This window comes from Acinonyx jubatus, chromosome B4, assembly GCF_027475565.1.
Source record: "Acinonyx jubatus isolate Ajub_Pintada_27869175 chromosome B4, VMU_Ajub_asm_v1.0, whole genome shotgun sequence".
NCBI classification, from domain to species: Eukaryota; Metazoa; Chordata; class Mammalia; order Carnivora; family Felidae; genus Acinonyx; species Acinonyx jubatus.
Genome location: NC_069387.1, coordinates 36,176,053 through 36,197,028, shown reverse-complemented (window position 1 = coordinate 36,197,028; position 20,976 = coordinate 36,176,053). Strand labels below are relative to the sequence as shown.

General features: G+C 40.6%; 1 protein-coding gene and 2 pseudogenes across 5 annotated transcripts in view; 2 read left to right on the top strand and 1 right to left on the bottom strand.

Annotated features, from left to right (window-relative positions):
* Positions 1 to 20,747, bottom strand: part of RAD52 (RAD52 homolog, DNA repair protein) — a 34,183-nt gene extending 13,436 nt beyond the window's left edge. For 2 of the 5 annotated variants that reach the window (XM_015061473.3, XM_015061476.3), the window contains exons 1-5: positions 20,601 to 20,746; positions 4,247 to 4,348; positions 3,058 to 3,159; positions 2,380 to 2,473; positions 2,142 to 2,209 (exon numbers count right to left, since the gene is read on the bottom strand). In XM_015061473.3, coding sequence (XP_014916959.1) covers positions 2,142 to 2,209; positions 2,380 to 2,473; positions 3,058 to 3,159; positions 4,247 to 4,330 — 348 coding nt within the window. In that variant the 5' untranslated portion in view covers positions 4,331 to 4,348; positions 20,601 to 20,746. Of the gene's footprint in view, positions 1 to 2,141; positions 2,210 to 2,379; positions 2,474 to 3,057; positions 3,160 to 4,246; positions 4,349 to 20,600 lie in introns of all 5 variants that reach the window. The other 3 variants (XM_015061475.3, XM_015061472.3, XM_053225666.1) reach the window with 3 other exon arrangements.
* On the top strand, positions 5,523 to 6,100 carry LOC106965404 (60S ribosomal protein L23-like; annotated as a pseudogene).
* Positions 12,503 to 13,526, top strand: LOC106965405 (60S ribosomal protein L31-like; annotated as a pseudogene).
* Positions 20,748 to 20,976: the final 229 nt, after the last annotated feature.

Below are 20,976 nucleotides of genomic sequence, written 5' to 3'. Positions count from 1 at the left end.
AAGAAATACATTTTCCACAAAAATTTATTTTTATTAAGTATACAAATTTTAATGTAGTTATGTTGTCTCCCTCACAGACACAACTGACTAATCAATTGTGTGTTAATAATACCTATAATAGTAATTCAATCCAGATTTTGTATAATTTATTTTTTTTCTTAACATTTATTTATTTTTGAGAGGCAGAGCAAGACACAGCACAAGCAGAGGAGGGATAGAGAGAGGGAGACACAGAACCCAAAGAAGGCTTCAGGCTCTGAGCTGTCAGCACAGAGACTGACACAGGGCTCAAACCCACGAACTGTGAAATCATGACCTGAGCTAAAGTCAGACACTCAACCAACTGAGCCACCCAGGTGCCCCAAATTTTAAAAAATTTAAAGACCTAAGGTCACTGAAAATTTACTCAAAAAAATTACTTTTATATATACATACAGAGAGGAATTATACTAAGGTTATTAACAAGGTTCCAAACATATACATTCCAAACATTGTTTTATATATATTGATATATTATATTAGTATAAAGCCACTGGTGAAATAGAACAGGAGTTCAAGAAGAAACAATGTAAAATTTCTCATGATTAAAGAACACCTTGCTCATGTATTTTTTTAAATAGATGACAGTATTTAATCACCTATTATTGAAAATCCATTGGTATATTTAAAAATGATGCAACAAAAAACTATGGGAGGAACAGATAAAGGAGATTAAGAGTACAATTATCCTGATGAGCCATGAGAAATGTACAGAATTGTTGAATCACTATATTGCACACCTGGAACTAAAATATCCCAGTATGTTAACTATATGTGGATAAAAAAAAAAAGGAAGAAAAAGATACAATACATTTATTTTAGAAGAATCACTATATTGCACACCTGGAACTAAAATATCCCAGTACGTTAACTATACGTGGATAAAAAAAAAAAGGAAGAAAAAGATACAATACATTTATTTTAGAATGTCAAATTTGGGGGCGCCTGGGTAGCTCAGTTGGTTAAGTGTCCAACTCGATTTAGGCTCCAGTCATGAGCTCACAATTTGTGATATCAAGCCCCGCATCGAGATCTGCACTGACAGAGCAGAGACTGCTTGGGATTTTCTCTCTCTCCGTCCCTCCCCAACTCATGCACACACTCTCTCTCTCAAAAATAAATAAACATTAAAAAAAAAAAAAGTCAAATTTTACAATATGCCAAGAAATATACCCTTGCAACTACAGCTTTCGCCCATTACCCAGAAGTAGAACATTCTTATGAAAGCTTTCATTTGCCAAAGTAGCATAAAGCAAAGAAGTACCATTATTTTGTATGGAAAATTTTTTGAGCATTCCCAGATCCAAAAACTAACCTCTTTTGTGGCACGTGGGTGGCTCAGTCAGTTAAGCATCCAACACCTGATTTCTGCTCAGGTCATGATCTCACAGTTTTGGGAGTTCAAGCCCAGCACTGGGCTCTGTGCTAACAGTGCAGAACCTGCTCAGGATTCTCCCAATCTCTCTGCCCCTCCCCTGCTCGCACAAGCATTCTCTCTCCCTCTCTCTCTCTCTCTCTCTCTGAAGACAAACAAACAAGTAAATAAATAAATAAATAAATAATGGCCTCTATTAGGCTTCTCTGATACATCAGGACACATCCTGCTAATGGAGGCACAAAATAAATCAAAATAAAGCATATTTGCTCACAGATATAGTTCAAAGCTATAGGAGCTTGATGCTGAGGAGCTCGGCAGGGCCACTCTTGCTGCCAGGGTTCACTTTTTGTCATAAAAGTGAAAATCCTCTTTGGATTTCTTTCATTTAAGTGAAAACAGGTACCAGTGTAGGTCTTCCATAAACGCAAAGCAGCATAGCACAAACTTTTGAAAGGCAGAGGACCTGTATTCATACTTACGGTGAAAACTTTTAGGAGTAAACTTAAAATGTGCAAGAAAACAAGAGTTTTTCACAATTCATTTAGGGACACATGAGTAAGAATGTTTGGCCACCACCATCCCAAAGAACACTGGCTGAGCCACAGCTCTAGCGCCTAGCTCTCCAGCTTGGCTGTGCCACCGTCCAGAGAATTCTCTACCTGCTCATTCTCTCTCACCGCCCACCCGATCCTCAGAGGCAGCAGGTCTATTCCATCACCCTCACCTTCAACTGGACTCTCACAAATGCACAGACTCCCACGTAGAACTTGCCATTGTTAAGGTCAACAAAATCTAGGAGTGGGAAAGAGAACCAGTTGAAGAGGATTCTGATCCCTGTGCCTCACCCACATTCCTCTGCTGGCAACCAAATATACCTACCCTACATCCTCACCCACAAAATACTCTCATCAGAAATTAGTGCCAAAGTAAGGGAAAGAAGTTGCCATTGCCAGGAAACATACCCACATTCTGCTGTGTGATAGAGTGTGCCCAGCCATTGTAACCAAACATCTCATTGGCCAGATTAATTACCCTGTGACCCTCGATGTAACATACCTGGAAAAAGAAATTAAACGGGGGGAGAAAAGGGGCTTGTTAAAATTCCTTGCCATACTTAAATGTGAATCAAAATTTACTTAATTTATTCCTTACCAGCTTTTTTGGCAAAACTGCCCTTAAACATTCCAGGGAAATTCTCAGTGACCTTATTTCAAAGATCTTCCAGAAGAAACCAGTTAGAACTAATACTTTGTCTGAGGGAAGGGACTAAACTCAGAGGGGCAAGATATCCACTCACCTATCAGTTTCCAAAACTCAGTTCCCAAAAATGTACAAGGCTCGGGTTGACATATATTATAGAAGACCAAAAATATATACAGAAGATACAATTAGAAGCAAAAGAAACAGTTTTAAAAGATGGTATAAAAACCCCAAGATGGCAGGTATGGAAGTCTCAAGACAAAACTTGGGTCACTTCAGATGACACTGAAGGCTGGAACCCATCCCCTCCCAAAGACACTCAGAAACACCTAGGACTAGAGACCTTCTGAACCCATGAGGACCCAGAGAGGGAGCTGGCGAGATCATCTGAGTAGCCAGCTATATGGGCACCCACTTCGTAAGCATATAAACTCTCCTACCCTCTGGCCGCCTCCAGCCATTCGGCTACTGATGTATTCTGGGCCCAGCCTTTGCCTCAGAGCTTTCTGGATGGCCTGATACTCTTCTGCTGTGTACTGACACTGCAATCCAGAAAGGAAAAATTAAATTGGCATTTCCTCCATTCCTTATGTCAGCAAGTCTCCAACTGTTTTGGTCTCCAGACCCTTTTACACTCTTAAAAAGTACTGAGGATCCTAAGAGCTTTTGTTTATGTAGGTTATATCTATCCATATCGGGAATTAAAACTGAGAAACTCTTAAGGCACATCTTCCATCAGCCTCAAAGCAACGCCATCACATGCTGTGTATTCCCTTGGAAGTCCCACTGTTCACTCGCTTACAAGAGAATGAGTGGAAAAGGCAAGTGGTATGTTAGTGTTATTATGGAAATCATTTCGACCCCATGGACTCTGAAAAGTCTTGTGGACCCTCAGGGGTCACTGGACCACATTTTGAGAGCCAATGCCTTAGGTGTTACTACCATCCTTACAAAACTTTCTCAAGTAAACTTGAGAATTCATAAACTGAAATGTCCCACCTCGGGGTCTGTATATGACATTTATGCCCGCGAGGGAGTAGGGGAAATCCACCATCCTCTCCAAAGTTTTATACCTCTAATTCAACAATTATTTTCCATTGTATACACAGATAATATACTACTACTTGTTTTGATTTTTGTCCCCTTGGCAGTTCACCCCTTGCCCTATGTAAACAAAATAAATGCACACAAACAGATCTCTGGTAAAGACAAAGATAGAATTTGAGGGGACAAACTAAGAATCTCTTTTATGTGCACAGCATATCTCCACAGAGAATATGACACCAGAAACTCTGGATGCCTCCAAAAAGGGAACAGGAGTGATGGGGAAGTAGTGAGACTTTTCATTCGCATATAGTCTACGTTCCATTTTGAATGTTATACCATATGAATATGGAGCCTATCCAAGAAAATAAACACAATGTAAATCTAATCTCCAGTACTATCAGTCTTTTGGTGCTAAAAGTCCAAAATGCCCTGAGAGTTCACCAGACTCCCAAATAATGCACCTAAAGGAAAAACCACTGATGATAAATAGCGCCCACGTATATGACAGTGCTCTACGAGTTACTTTCTCATATCTTTTCACTTCACCTCATTCTTGCCAGGTATGAGAGAAAACACAGTTACCTGTCCAAAGCATAACACAGAACTGCCACCAGCAGAAGGATGGCTGCCACGGCCTCCGAGAATCGCCTCCTCAGTCACGGACATGCTGATTCTGGGGGACTTCTACAGAAACAGAAGATTAAAAAAGATCTCAAAGAATGCTAAATGTAAAAGGCAAGAGCCTCTACTAAAACTCAGATGAAAGCATCCAGATGCAGTATCCTACAAATCACTTTATTTACTTGACACTTTTTTATAAGCACTGCCCCAGTCAAGGACTAAGTTCCTCAGTGCTATCATCCAACAGGCCACTGAGATCCTTTAGCGTCCACTTCTATCTTTCTGTTAAAATTTTTGCTGGAGTGGGGGTGCCTGCCTGGAACATGCTAGAGCATGCAACTTCTGATCTCAGAGTCATGATGTCAAGCCCCATGTGGAGAGTGTAGCCTACTTAAAAAATTTTTTTTCTTCTTACTAGGGTGATGGTGCTGCTAATAAAGGTGATTTTTAGGGGTGCCTGGGTGGCTCAGTGGGTTAAATGTCTGACTTCAGGTCATGGTTTAATGGTTCATGAGTTAGAGCCCCATATCAGGCTCTGTGCTGGCACTGCAGAGCCTGCTTCAGATCTCTGTCTCCCCTCTCTCTGCCCCTCCCCCATTTGCACCATGCTCTTCTCTCTCTCTCAAAAATAAACATGAAAAAAAATTTTAAGTGAATTTTACAATTAGAATGTATTCTAATTGCAATATTTATAATGCAAAAAGCCAAAATTACAAAAAATCTCCAAAGGACAGGAAACACTCACCTGATTACTACCTACTATATGAGCAACATGATCCTGGCTTCAGTGGGGTCAAAATAGAAATATAAGCCACAATAACTGAACTACTTTCCAGGAACTAACAAGCTAGCTGGAAGGAGAAGACTAATAGATAGGAAAATTAAAGAGGAAGAGAAGGCAGTACAGACAACCCTAACATTCAGGAAAAGTACAGCGTTAGACCAGTCAGCATCACCTGGGAACTTATTAGAAGTGCAAATCCTCAGGCCCTACCCTGGACCTACTGGATCAGAAACTAGAGATGAGGCCCAGGAGTCTGTACTTGCCCACTGAGGGATTCGGATACACACTAGTTTGAGAGCCAATGCATTAGACTGAGATTGGCAAATGTTTATAGTCCACTAGAAAACAGAATGACCCTCAGAAGGACCCTCTACCTAATTACCCCACACCTGTCTCAAATCAAACAGATTCAGAGTTAGGCCTCAGCCTTTCTGTCCCCTTCTGGCATTCCAGATGTGGAAGTGAGGATGTGGTGAGTCCTCCGATGTGAAATTCCGGATTTCCCTGGGTCTTCCAGTAGGAGCCATGATCCTCTATGCTGACCACACAGGAGCCCAGAGTCTGTATATCATCTCTGTAAAGGGGATAAGGCACTAAATACACGTCCTGCTGCTGGCGTGGGTGACATGGGGATGGCCACAGTGAAGAAAGGCAAACCAGAGCCCAGAAAGAAAGTACATCCAGCAGTGATAACTGGATAATGAAAGTCTTACCGGAGAAAAGATGGTGTGTTTTTCTATTTTGAAGGTAACACAGGGGTCACTGAAAACAATAAAGGTGAAATGACAGATTCTGCTATCATGGAAGCAGTTGCAAAGGGGTGTACAGACCGGTACCCCAGGACTGCATCCAATGCTGGTGGTATTGCATGATCCTTTAGTGTATTTGTTTAAAAAAAATTAAGAATTATTTGCTCCTGATGTTTGCCTTCCTGTTCTTTTCTGCATGTCATTCTTCTTGGCACCACCTAGCCCTGGCCTACTATTATAGAATACAGTTACTCAGTGCAAACTTGCTGTGGGCACGTGCAAAATAAACAGTACTTGGAAAAAAAAAAAAAGGCTTGTGCCTCAGCAAACTTACATGTTGTAGTCTCCAGGTTATTTGCTGACAGTAAAACTACAAATCTAGGAATATCAAGTAGTAGGACTCTCCATACAGCATTACAATACAATATTTAAGGGCTCAAGTTCTGTCAGCTTCTGCTTCTATCACCCACTGGCTGCTTGACCAAGGGGAAAATCACATAATCTCTCTAAATGATGTTTTCTCATCTAGAAAATGGCCATAATAATACTATCACTTCCTAAGGGTTCTGTCGAGATTAACATGATGCTGCATGAAAACTGCATTAGAATAGTGCCACATGAAGTACTAAATAAATGTTGGCTACGGCTAGGTACATGTCAATTTTCATATATACAGGATGATGAAAATGCAAAAAACTATTTAAATGATCATAAAACCAGGGTGCCTGGGTGGCTCAGTCAGTTAGGCGTCATGATCTCATGACTTGTGAGTTTGAGCCCCACGCCGGACTCTGTGCTGACAGCTCAGAGCCTGGAGCCTGTTTCAGATTCTGTGCCTTCCTCTCTCTCTACCCCTCCCCCACTCACACTCTATCTCTGTCTCAAAAATAAATAAAGATTGGGGTGCCTGGGTGGCTCAGGTCATGATCTTGCAGTTAGTGGGTTCAAGCCCTGCATCAGGCTCTCTGCTGTCAGCACAGAGCCTGCTTCAGATCCTCTGTTCCCCTCTGTCTCTGCCCCTCTCCTGCTTGTGCTTTCTCTCCTTCCCTCTCAAAAATAAATAAACTTTAAAAAATAAACATCAAAAAAATTTTTACATAAATGATCATAAAACATTACATTCCAGCTAAGAATGAGATATTTATAACCTAGCACTAAAAAAGGAATAGCCTAACTAGATTAGTCAATATCTAAATTGCTATAACACAATCACTATATTGGACACCTGAAACTAATTATTACACCTTATGTTAACTAACTAGAATTAAAAACAAAAACTTAACAACACTTCACACACACTGGTATGGCTACAATAAAAAAGACAGTGAATAATCAAGGTTAGCAAGGATGTGAAGAAATTAGCACACACACACACACACACACAAAATCTGTTAAAACAGGTGATGTGCTGTGGGAGCGGATATGGGCTAAATGGGTAAGGGGTATTAAGGAATCTACTCCTGAAATCAATGCTTCACTATATACTAACTAATTTGGATGTAAATTTTAAAAAATAAAAAATAAAGTTAAAAAGAAAAAAATAAAACTTAAAAAAAAAAACAAAAACAAAAAACAGGTGTGTGCCTGGCTGGCTCAGCTGGTAGAGCACATGACTCTTGATCTCAAGGTCTTGAGTCCAAGCCTCAGTTTGGGGGTAGAGTTTACCTTTAAAAAAAGAGCAGAGGCCTTTGGGTGGTTCAGTAGGTTGAGCATCCAACTCTTGCTTTTGGCTTGGGTCATGGTCCCAGGGTTGTGGGATCAAGCCCCACATCAGGCTCCAAGCTGAGCATGTACCCTGCTTAGGATTTTTCCTCTCTCCCTCTCTCTCTCTCCCTCTCCCTCCCTCCCTCCTGTCTGCCCCTTTCCTCCACCTGAGTCCTCTCTTTCTCTAAAAAATAAAAAATAAAAAAATAGGAGTGCCTGGGTGGCTCAGTTGGTTCAGAGTCCGACTTCGGGGACTTCGAGGTCATGATCTCGCAGTCTGTGAGTTCAAGCCCCATGTTCTGTGCTGACAGTTCAGAGCCTGGAGCCTGCTTTGGATTCTAGGTCTCCCCCTCTCTCTGCTCCTCCCCCTGCTCATGCTCTCTCTCTCTCTCTCAAAAATAAACAAACGTTTAAGAAAAAAATTTTAATAAAAAAATAAAAAGACCAAAACTCAAAATTGTTACAGCAGGAAATAGTGAAATGAAGATCTTATTTAGAATGTAATTGTAAATGGCAGAAAAGAGTTAAAAGAATGAAATGGATCTGTCTCCAAGGGGTGGAGAACAGTGGAGCAGGGATCTTCTTTTTCAAAATAAAACTTTTAGGTGTGCGTAGATGGCTCGGTCGTTTAAGCATTCAACTCTTGGCTCAGGTCATCATCTCACAGTTTTTGAGTTCGAGCTCTGAGTAGGGCTCTGTGCTGACAGCACAGAGTCTGCTTGCTGTCTGCTTGGGATTCTCTCTCTCCCTCTCTCTCTAACCCTCCTGATTGCTCTCTCTCTCTCCCAAAATAAATAAACTTAAAAAATTTAAATAAAACTTTTAGCACTATTTCATTTTCCATAGATGTACATGTATTATTTTAATAAAAACAGAAATTAAAAATTAAATATCTACTATATAAAGCAGAGGTTGGGGGGCACCTGGGTGGTTGAGCGACCAACTTCAGCTTAGGTCACGATCTCATGGTTCATAGATTCGAGCCCTGCATCAGGCTGTGTGGACAGCTAGGAGCCTGGAGCCTGCTTCAGATTCTGTGTCTCCAGCTCTCTCTGCCCCTCCCCTACTCACACTCTCTCTCTCTCTCTCTCAAAAATAAATATTAAAAAAAAAAAATTTTTAAAAACAGAGGTCAGCAAACTTTTTCTGTAAAGTGCTAGAGAGTAATTATTTTAGGACTTGCAGGCTATGTAGTCTGCCATGACTACACAACCCTGGCATTTTAGTGTGAAAGCAGCCATAGATAATATGTAAACAAATGGGCATGGTTGTGTCCCAATAAGACTTTATTACAAAAAGAGGTGTAAGATTTGGTCCACAGGCCATAGTGTGCCATACTTGCTATAAATAATGCTTTGAACGTTAAAGTCAGATGTGGTTCAACACCCAGTTCCACTCAGTAAGTTACTTACATTGAGCAATTGCTCAAACTCTCTGTGCCCAAATTTCCACATCTGTAAAGGGGAATATTCATAAAAGCAACCTCATAAATTTATCATATGATAATGATGTGATTAATAATTATATCCAACAAAAATCATTAGAAACTAAAAAGTTGTTGGGGGATGTTCACAGTGTCTCAAATGAACACCTGTCGACTTATTTGTTAAAAACAAAGGGCTATATATTGGGAAGGTACCTAATGCTACAGAATTGCACTTAAAAATGGTTAAAAGGAGGGTTGCCTGGGTGGCTTAGTGGGTTAAGCGTCCAACTTCACCTCAGGTCATGACCTCACAGTCTGTGAGTTCCAGCCCCACATCTGGCTCTGTGCTGACAGCTCAGAGTCTGGAGCTACTCAAATTCTGTGTGTGTGTGTGTGTCTCTCTCTCTGCCCCTCCCCCATTTGCATGCTGTCTCTCTCTCAAAAATAAACATTAAAAACATTTATTTTTAATGGTTAAAATGATAAATTCTATGTTATATATATTTTGCCACAATAAAAAAAAAAAGAGGAAGGGGCGCCTAGGTGGTTCAGTTGGTTAAGTGTGCAACTCTTGATTTCAGCCCAGGTCATGATCTCACAATTGTGGGATCCAGTCCTGAGTCAAGCTCTGAGCTGACAGTGTGGAGCCTGCTTAGGATTCTCTCTCCCTCACTCTCTGCCCCTGCCCCACTTGTGCATGTGCACTCGTGTTCTCTCTCAAAATAAATGAACATTTTTTTAAAAAGAAGAGAGAGTAATTTAACATAATAAAGGTTCATATATCCTTCATGCAAAATCTAAGAGTCTGGTGGCCCTGGCCATACTGTCGCTGTGTCATCTAGCACACGTGACCTCCAAGGTCATCACTGCAGGGGTAGAAAGAATTGGAAAAGTCACACTGGTTCATAGCTGCCTTAGGCCAGAAGTGATATGGATCACTTCTGGTCACAGTTCACTGGACAGCTCTTGTCACAAGGCCCCAACTTAATTGCAGTAGAGGCTAGGAAATTTAAGGCATTTGAATATTCGGTGACTACTGTCTCTTCCACATCCATCCCCCCCCTCACCCCACTCCAATATGAACCCCTAGAAGGCAGGAGGTTCTTCTTGATTCTTCTTGGCACCCCAATGACTAGCATGGAACCTTGCTCATGCAGGGCTAGGAAGGGAGGGTTTGGTGAGTGATTAAATCAGTGACTGGCTAGATGAATGAATGAATGAAATACATAATGTAGGATACGCAGACAAAGCATATTTTTTAATTCTTTACAAACTAACTTTATAAGGCAAAAGTTACACTTCTCACACTTAAAAAGCAACTTGATACTTTTCTAAACAATATCTTAAAAGATTCAACCTCTTATGACAGAAAAGGACAACTTCGTCCCTGCCCATAAAGTAAAACATGGAATCATTTTTCTTACATTTTTTCCAGTTACTTCTTCGGGGGGGGGGGGGGGGGAACAACTTACCTTTCCTAAAACTGTCCACAACCATTTTCCCATTATAAAATTAAAATATCTTTATTGTAGAAACATCTATTAAAAAATAAGGAAGTAAAATTTGGCTGGATCCCCACCAACAGATGACTTTTTTTTATATGTGATTGAGTTTGTATTATGCTTAAATTTTTTTTTAATGTTTATTTATTTTTGAGAGAGAGACAGAGAATGAGGAGATGGAGAGAGAGGGAGACACAGTATTTGAAGCAGGCTCCAGGATCTAAGCTATCAGCACAGAGCCCAATGCAGGGCTCGAACCCATGAACCTGAGATCATGACCTGAGCCAAAGTCGGATGTTTAACTGACTGAGCCACCCAGGCGCCCCTTACAGTTATTTATTTATTTTGAGAGAGAGGGAGAGGGAGAGAGTGTGAATCCCAAGCAGGCTTCATGCTGACAGTGCGGAGCCCAATGAGGGGCGCAAACTCATAAACCGTGAGATCGTGACCCAAGCCGAAACCAAGAGTCAGATGCTTAACCAACGGAGTCACACGGCTGCCCCAAGTTTATATGTATGTTTAATGTGTATATGTGTATGTGCATATTTGTTAAACAAAAGGAGAATCAAATCTGGGAAGCATATCTTATCCTGCACCTCAAATCTTCTCGGCCTTGTCTGTCTCTGAGGCCTTTGATCAGTTTTTCCACCCTGGTTATCATTAGGTGGAACAAATGGGCATGAGTTTTAAATGAATGCACATAGGTACAACCACTGGTCCCTTACTTCCTGCTCATGGTAATGCCTCTCACTCCCACCCCTGGCCTCCCTCTTGCCTTTGAGGTGTGAGAACCTGTGGGGTCCACCTGATGTCCATACATGTACAACCTGGAAGTTTGAGGGAGTTAGTATACCAGGGGCAAACCTTTTACCAATAAGATGCAGACGCTGAGGGAGAAATTCTTCTTCCTTCGGGTGTATTGTCCTGGGACACAGTACTTCAGACATCCTCCTGAGAGACAGCTTTAGGAAATCAGTCAGTTGTACCTTGTTACCAAGCGGTAGCCAGCTTGGACATGTACTCTTGAACCGACTTAATCTCCTCTCCTCAATTCCCCTTTCCTTACTTCTGCTTCCTGAAAAAATAACAGCCCATAAGCTTTTGCCTCAAGCTCTAGGTTCTGGGATACCCAGATATAGAGATACCATGGATGCTCTGCTAATTATCCCTTCAGCTCTTACCACAGTAGTGCACCCTGCCCTAACTTCCAAATGCCAACATTTGTATCTCTTTACCTGAAGGCCTTTTTTGGCATCCAGGGCCCATTTTTGTACCTGTTCATGCTAAGCTAGAAGTGTCAGAGAAATGATGCCCCTGGGAGCAGCCCTCTAACAGTGACTGACTAGAGCTGGTGTTTAAGGACCCTAGATTTCTTACCCCCTTTGTGGGATAACACTGAGCTGTGAGTTCTACATTGGCTCAAGTTCCCCAGTCAAATTAGGTTTGGTTGCCCACTGGTGGTGACTGGCTTGACCATGCATGCTCCGTGGACTGCCTTTTCTTTCCCATCTCACTTCCCTCTGCTCTACCAGTACATCCTGGGCCCTACTCTCAGACAAGCTACCTACATTTGGCGAAAAATGTAGGGAGAGCAAAAGATACCTTTACAATGGAAAAACCTGGCAGATGCTTCCTTAATCAGGTAATCAAACATAATGTCACCAGTAATAATCACATCATAAGCTTCCTGATGGATACACTGAAAAGGTCACATCACTTAGAAAGTATTTCTACCAATGTAATCATGACTTTAACCAAGAGGAAATAATCAGACAAGTTTAAATCTACAAGGCTTGGACTCAAACTATGTCAATGTCAATGTCTCAAAAAACCAAAACAAAGCAAAACAAAGAGGCTACTGAATGCCTCTAGATTAAGAGACTAAAGACACACAATGTCTTTGTGCAACTTATTCTCAAGTCATTCAACTAGTAAAACATCATTCAACGAATAAAATGTGTGTGTGTGTGCATGTGCAAAGAGAATGAGAGGAAGATAAATCGAAGTAACAAATTTATGAATCCAGGTGAAGGATACGCAGGCCTCCCTTGTATAACTTTTCTGAAGGCTTCAAATGTTTCAAAACAAAATGTTAGGAAAGACTTCCTGCATAGACAAGGTTATGGCAGCTACATAAATCCAAATATCCCAATACATCCAATGCAGATCAAAAAAGAGGAACAAATAAAACCACAAATATCCTGTATCTTCTAATATAATTAGAAGACTGAAGCTTCCTTTTCAAATCAGGGCCCCGGCAGAATGGCTCCTGCAAATAAGGGCGTTGAGAAGAAGGGCCGTTCTGCCATCATTCTGCCATCAACGAGGTAGTGACCAGAGAATATACCATCAACATTCACAAGCACATCCATGGACTGGGTTACAGGAAGTGTGCCCCTCAGGCACTCAAAGAGATCTGGAAATTTGCCATGAAGGAGACGGGAACTCCAGAAATGCATGTTGACATGAGGCTCAACAAAGCTGTCTGGGCCAAAGGAGTAAGTAACGTTCTAAACTGTATCCATATGCAGTTGTCCAGATAATGTTAATGAGGATGAAGATTCACCAAACAAGCTCTATATGTTGGTGACCTATGTACCTGTCACCACTTTCAAAAATCTACAGTTAATGTGAATGACAACTAATCGTTGATTGCCAAATAAAGGTATGCTGCAAAAAAGAAAGAAGAGGAGAAGGAAAAAGAAAAGAAGAAAACTGAAAATACTACAAGCTTCAAAATGCCAGCAATTTCTGGTGGAGATATTTCTCAAATGTTCATCATAACCCTTCAAGGAAAGTAAGGTGAGATGTAGGTGGGAAGAGAAGTTCATACAAGAAAGAGGAGGATGGAGAGCATAAGATGGAACTAAAATTGCTCCCCAGAAAAGAAAACCCACTTTTAGTATGAAGGTACTAACAAGGAGTTTCGGTAGGTCAGAGCAGTCCAGAAATAAAAGGTATTCACAACTCAAGGAGGCAGTCTTGGAAAGCCAGTGTTTCTGGAGAGAAGAGGGCAAAAAGGAATGAGAAGTGCCCTTGAAACTGTGCCGTAAAGGGCAGATGACAGATCCTGTAAGATAAGAGAATATTTAAAAGTCAGGGGACATATAATCATGCCTCCCAAAAAGCCTTCTAATAAAGAAACCATACTCACTACACTTACAAAAGAATAGAAACTGGGGCACCTGGGTGGCTCAGTCGGTTAAGCGACCGACTTCAGCTCAGATCATGATCTCACAGTCTGTGGGTCTGAACCCTGCATCAGGCTCTCTACTGAGAGCTCAGAGCCTGGAGCCTGCTTCGGATTTTGTCTCCCTCTCTCTGCCCCTCCCCTGCTCACGCCTCTGTCTCTCTCTCTCTTTCTCTCAAGAGTAAATAAACATTTTTTAAAAATTAAAAAAAAAGAATAGGAACTATTCTTGATAGGAATCTTGTAAACCACCTGACAACCAATGTTGTTCACAAAATGCAAAATAAAAAAGAGTCCATGAACTTAAAGACAGTGCAATAGAATTATACAATCTGAAGAGGAGAAAAAGACAGACTGAAAATAATGAAATAGCCTCAGGGTCCTGTGGAATAATATAAAAACAGCTAACACAGATATAACTGGAAGTCTCAAAAGAAGAGATTAAAGAGAATGGAAAACAAAAATAAACAAAAATTTGAATGGCTTGAAATGTCCTAAATTGGGTGACACGCATATATTTATACATTTAAGGTCAGCAAACCTCAAGCAGGATAAATACAAGGAAAATCACACTTAGACACACCCTAGGCAAATTGCTGAAAACCAAAAATAAAGAGAAAATCTTGAAAGCAGTCAAAGAAAAATGGCCCAGCATATACAAAATAATAATAAAAATGATGTCTCCACCTTACAATAGTTTAAAAGACATACTTAGGAATAAATTTAAGGAAAGGTGTAGAAGACCTCCCTGTTGGAACACTACAAACAGTATTAAAAAAAAATTAAGACCTAAGTAAAAAGGGAGATGTACCACATTCATAGATCTCAAGAGTCAATAACCATTAAGATGTTAATTTTTCCCAAATTGATCTAAAGATTAAATACCATCCCAGTCAAATTCCTCAGACTTTTTTGTAGAAATTGATAAAATGATTCTAATATTTATATGGAAAATGCAAAGGAACTGCATTAGACTGTCCACATCAATCTTGAAAAACAACAAAGTTGAAGGACCTACACTATGTGACTTCATGACTTACTATAAAGCTCCAGTAATTAAAATAGAATTAAAACTGACATAAGAATTGATCGGTGGAACAGGAAAAAAAGTCCAGAAACTAACCACCACTCAAACAGTCACAAGAATGCAATCCCGGGGCGCCTGGGTGGCTCAGTCGGTTGAGCATCCGAATTCGACTCAGGTCATGCTCTCGCGGTCTGTGAGTTCCAGCCCCGCGTCGGGCTCTGGGCTGATGGCTCGGAGCCTGGAGCCTGCTTCCAATTCTGTGTCTCCCTCTCTCTCTGCCCCTCCCCCATTCATGCTCTGTCTCACTCTGTCTCAAAAATAAAATAAACGTTAAAAAAAAAATTAAAAAAAAAAAAAAAAAAGAATGCAATCCCAATCAGAAAGGTACAAATGTAATGCAATGGCATTTTCAACAAATGATCTGACAACTGAGTATCTCTATGGGGAAAAATTTTCATAGTTTTCACAAAATATTTTTTATACCATTCACAAAAACCAGAGATAAATCATAGGCCTAAATATAAAAGCTACAACTACAGGGGCACCTGAGTGGCTCAGCTGGTTAAACATCTGACTCTTGATTTCAGTTCAGATCATGATCTCACGGTTTATGAGTTTGAGCCCTACATCGGGCTCTACGCTGATAGCACATGGAGCCTGCTTGGGATCCTCTCTCTTCCTCTCTCTCTCTCTGCCCTTTTCTGCCCATCTCTCTCTCCTCTACTCACAAAATAAATAGATTAAATAAAATTTTTTAAAAAGCTACAACTATAGGGGGACCTGGGTGGCTCAGTCGATTAAGCATCCAACTTCAGCTCAGGTCATCATCTCACTGTCCGTGAGTTCAAGCCCCACGTGGGGCTCTGTGTTGACAGCTCAGAACCTGGAGCCTGCTTCAGATTCTTTCTCTGCCCTTCCCCTGCTCACGCTTTGTCTCTCTCTCTCTCTCTCAAAAATAAAAAAAAGATTAAAAAAAAATTTTTTTTTAAATAAACATTAAAAAAAAAGAAAATAAAAAAAATTTTAATAGAAATAACATATAATCCAATAATTAAACTACTGGGTGTTCACCCCTCCTTAAAAAATGAAAACACTAATTTGAAAAGATATATGCAGCTTTATGTTTATTGCAACATTATTTTATTTTTTTTTAATTTTTTTCAACGTTTTTTATTTATTTTTGGGACAGAGAGAGACAGAGCATGAACGGGGGAGGGGCAGAGAGAGAGGGAGACACAGAATCGGAAACAGGCTCCAGGCTCCGAGCCATCAGCCCAGAGCCCGATGCGGGGCTCGAACTCACGGATCGCAAGATCATGACCTGGTTGAAGTCGGACGCTTAACCGACTGCGCCACCCAGGCGCCCCTGCAACATTACTTTAAAAAGCCAAGATATGGAAGAAGTCTAAACATCCATCAATAGATGAATAGATAAAATAATATTTCATAAAAAAGGATTGAAATCTTGACATTTGCAACAACATGGATGGATCTAGAGAGTATAATGCTAACTGAAATAATTTAGTCAGAGAAAGACAAATGTCGTATGATTTCACTAATATATAGAATACAATAAACAAATGAATACATAAACAAACACAAAACAGAATCAGACCTATATGGTTGCCAGAGGAAGGGAGTTGGGAGGATAGCCAAAATGAGTGAAAGGAGTAGAAAATAGAGACTTGCAGTCATGCAATGGGAATAAAAGGCACAGCATAGAGAATACCGTCAATGATACTATCATAGTGTTGTATGGTGACAGATGGTAGCTACACTTGTGGTGAGGCCAGCATAACATATACAGATATTGAATTACTATGTCATACACCTGAAATTAATGTAATGTTGTGTGTCAACTATCTTCAAATAAAAATTTAAAAAATCTTTTCCCAAAAAATAAATAAATAAAATTTTTTAATTAAAAAAAAAGCTACAACTATAAAATTTCTAGAACAAAATATACGACTATATCTTTACATCCTAGAGGTAGTCAAGATTTCTTAGGACTCAGAAAGCTATAACTATAAAAGAAAAAAATGATAAACGTGACTACATCAAAATGTAATGCTTTGCTTATCAAAGGACACCCTATGAAAATGAATAGGCAACCACAAAAGACTGACATCCAGGATATAAAAAAGAAAAAGATATAACTCCTACAACTCAATAATAAAGACCAATAACCCAATTTTAAGTGGTCAAAATCTGAGCAGGCACTTAACAAAGAAAGATATACAAATGTCAATAAGCACAGGAAAGTGTTCAACAGCATTAGTAATCAAGGACTAAAATTAAAACCATAATGACATACCCCTCTGTACCCTCCAGAATGGCTAAAAATAAAGATTGCAGCACCAAAAGTTGGCAAGGATGTGAAGCAACTGGAATTCTCATACACTGTTGACTAGAAACAAACTGGTAAAACTATTCAGCTGCAAGCACATGTCACCCTTCAAGAAAAAAGAATAATGACTTGAAGATGGAGCCTCAGGTTCAGACTGTAGAGCAGCAGCCACAGATTATCCCCAGTCCTTGAATCCTAAATGGCCCTTTATGTGCCCTGGAGATCAGTCCTGTTAGGTAGGTGTAGGTACTTGCCTATTCATTTTCATAGAGTTGTCTGTGATAAGAAGTTTTAAATTTGATGTAATCATATTTGTCTTTTTTTTTTTTTTTTTAAGTGGGGATTGCTTTCTAAGTCTTGTCTAAGAAACCTCTACACACCCCCAGGTCATGAAGATATGCTTTTATATTTTCTTCTACAAGCCTTAAAGTTTCATAATTTTGGAAATAAAACTGGTAATTTCTTTAGAAATTAAACATGCATCTGCCATATGACCCAAGAATTCTTCTGAAAGATGGTTTCTGAGAGAAATAAACACATATGGCCAAGAAAAGATTTGTGGGACGGAAAGGCAAAGAGCTTGAACCAGGGCAGGGGCTGTGAGCAAGAAACGGATGAATTGGAGAGATATTAAGAAGGTCGAGATTAGCAAGAATGTTTTTATTCTTATCCACTTCCTTTTCACCTAAAAGCATTTCTAATTATACACGAAAGGAGGGAGGAAGGAGTAAGAGGGAATGAGGAATGTTACATATGGAAATTTTTCTCTTTTGTCTGACTTTTTCTCATCTTTATTAAAGACTGGACAGGGCATGATCATGAAGGGTATTGTAAGCCACCTTAAAAAACTTGAAACATTGGGGTGCCTGGGTGGCTCAGTTTGTTCAACTTCCAATTCTTGATTTTGGCTCTGCGCTGGGCGTGGAGCCTGCTTAAGATTCTTTCTCTCAAAATAAATACATAAATATTTTTTTTAAAAAAAGGTTCTGTCTCTCCCTCTGCCCCTCTCCCACTCTCTCCCACTCTCTCTCAAAAAAAAAAAAAAAAAAAAAAAAAAAAAAGCTTAAACATTAGCTTGTAAACCATGGGAGAGCAATGGAAATTTTAAACTAAGTCAGTTAAGGGGCGCCTGGGTGGCACAGTCGGTTAAGCGTCCGACTTCAGCCAGGTCACGATCTCGCGGTCCGTGAGTTCGAGCCCCGCGTCAGGCTCTGGGCTGATGGCTCGGAGCCTGGAGCCTGTTTCCGATTCTGTGTCTCCCTCTCTCTCTGCCCTCCCCCATTCATGCTCTGTCTCTCTCTGTCCCAAAAATAAATAAAAAACGTTGAAAAAAAAATTTTTTTTTAAATAATAAACTAAGTCAGTTAAGTCTCTGCAGTCTCTTCTTTGTCAACAGTGAATAACTGAGGAAGAGATCAGTTAGAAGTCTATGTTACCACAGTCCAGAAAAAAAATGATAAAGGAAAATCATGGAAATGTTGAGAAAGGATGGACTCTGAATATGGTTTTCAGCAGGCAGAATTGACAGAACTTAGTGATGAGGGAGGTTCTGATTCCAAGGATCAAGAACAGCAGGATTGGGTATTAAGGTTTTTTCTTTATTTTCATTTATGTACATGCTGCTATATTTGTGAAACTTCAAATGTTGTCTGTTCTTTCAAGCTTTATGTAGCTTACACTCTAAAAATTAATCTATGTTCCTACAGCATTTTAGACATACATCAAAGCACACATTGCACTGTAATCCACACTCAGCCATTCAAGAGCAAAAGAGCCATATACTAATTACCGATAACTGGCATTAGTGAGCCAATAATGAAATCGGTTATACAGTCAATTCTCATTATTCACGGTAGTTCTATAAAGTCACCATGAACCCCAAATTATCAAATACCAAACCACTACTCCTAGGAGAAACACAAGATTAAGTTCCTGTGAGCCTCTGGTCACAATATTTTCTTACATCAGTCAATACATAATCTTGTTTGATGTGTGTTTCTGTTGAAAGATACCTTACTCAATACATATTAACTCCTTAACATTGAACCCACAGCCAGCAGCATATAACTGCTTTAGATAAGCATATAACAGCTTATCTAAAGGAAGCTTTCCTTTCTCTGTGAGACATCACAGTCTTCTTACACTGGTAATGCTAGACAGCACTTCAGCAATATGCTTGGAGGCCATTCCAAACTGAAATCGCTAACAAAAAGTATGAAAATGAGAAAAATGTGACACTAAATATACTTAAAAGCACCGTGAGTGTTGAATTAGGGGTTACAAAGAAATTTTAGTGAGGTGAATTCCCCAAAACACATTCCATGAATAATGAGGACTGAACAGGGTTTTTGTTTTGATATAAAACTTCTCTCCCACAGCTAGCTCAGTTATATTTTTCATACACTCATCTCCAGCTACACCCAGCTCATATCACAAGGTAACAACAGGTCATGGCACACATCACACAGAAACACAAATATTTCTCTGCTTTCACTACAGTTAGTGGTCTAAGAGAAAAGACTTTAAAAAGACAAACTTCCCCAAAAGATCCCAGACCTGAGGCCACTAAAATATCTGAGCCAGTCCCGGAGTTAAATAATGCTGGCTTATGAGAATTTAGTTCAAAAATGTGACTCAAACTGTGATTTGTATGGAGGAACAGACCTTAAAAGGTCTAGTAATGCAAAAGTAATGCAGAAGTACAAAAAACTCAAATGCCCATTAACTAAATGGACAAACAAAATGTGGAATATCCCTACAACAGATTGTTATTCAACCATAAAAAAGAGCGAAGTACTGGCACAGGCTAGAACATGCATGAACCTTCAAAACATTATGCTACGTGAAATAAACCCATCATACAAAAAACAAAAACTGTAGGATTCCACTTCTGTGAAATATCTAGAATTGGCAAATTCAAAGGCAAAAAGTTGATTACTGGGGTGAGGATAGGAGCAAATGAGAAGTGCCCGCTAATGAGTTGTGGGTTTCTTTGGGGGGTGATAAAAATGTTCTGGAACTAGACAATGGTGATGGTCGCAAAGCCCTGTGAATATACTAAAACCACCGAACTGTTTAAATGGATGAAATGTAATCGTATGTGAATTGTATCTCAATTTAAAAAAAAAATCTATAAAGGCTGAATATGCGGCTAAACTTGAGTATCAAATTCTTTAAAATGGATAATTCCTTCCCTCCTGATATTCATCCCAACTCCGTGCAGCTACCGACACAAATTTCAGCACCCTTCACTCCGCTCAATAAGCAGCCTCTGGAGTTCTCGCGCCGTGCAGGGGGCCGCCACAATTAACAGTATGCTGCTGCACCCCCGTCGTGGCGTCTCGGAGTGTTGGTCCAAGTTTCCTGTGCCCCTGTCCCTCCTAACCACACTCTAAGCAAGCCGTGATCCTGACCCCTACTGTACTAATTAGTACAGGCCTCGGGACTCAGGATCACTCTGCCGTGGCCAGGAAGAGCTCAACCGCCGCCCCCAAGCGATCTGCTCAGAACCTGCGACGCCCCACGATCTACAGTCCCCAGCCGGAACCACCCCAACTGGGCCGTTCCCCCCTCCCTCCTCACTTACGCGCTTCTGGCAGCGCGCGGTGCACGCAGGGAGCTCGGTCTACGCTAAGTACAAAGGGAAGCTAGTTTAGATAGAGCCGCGCAGAGGAGACTGGGAAAGCAGTGCCAGAGAACCCTGGGAAGAAGGTCCAAATCAAGAGCGAGCCCTGGGCGGGGAAGGACAGGAGGAGAAGCCGTAAATCAAGGCGGGGAAGGGGAGAAGAGCCGCAAAGCAATCTGCCGAAGCCGTAAAGCAAGCTGGAAGCACGACGCTGACCTCGATGTGCAAAACCACTCTCCGCGTCACTCCCTCTGCCTCCATTTATCCCTGCGGCTGCCTGTAATTCTTGCAGCTGCCCAGGTCTCGGCTGCCCCCTAGCGGGCCGGGTGAACTCACG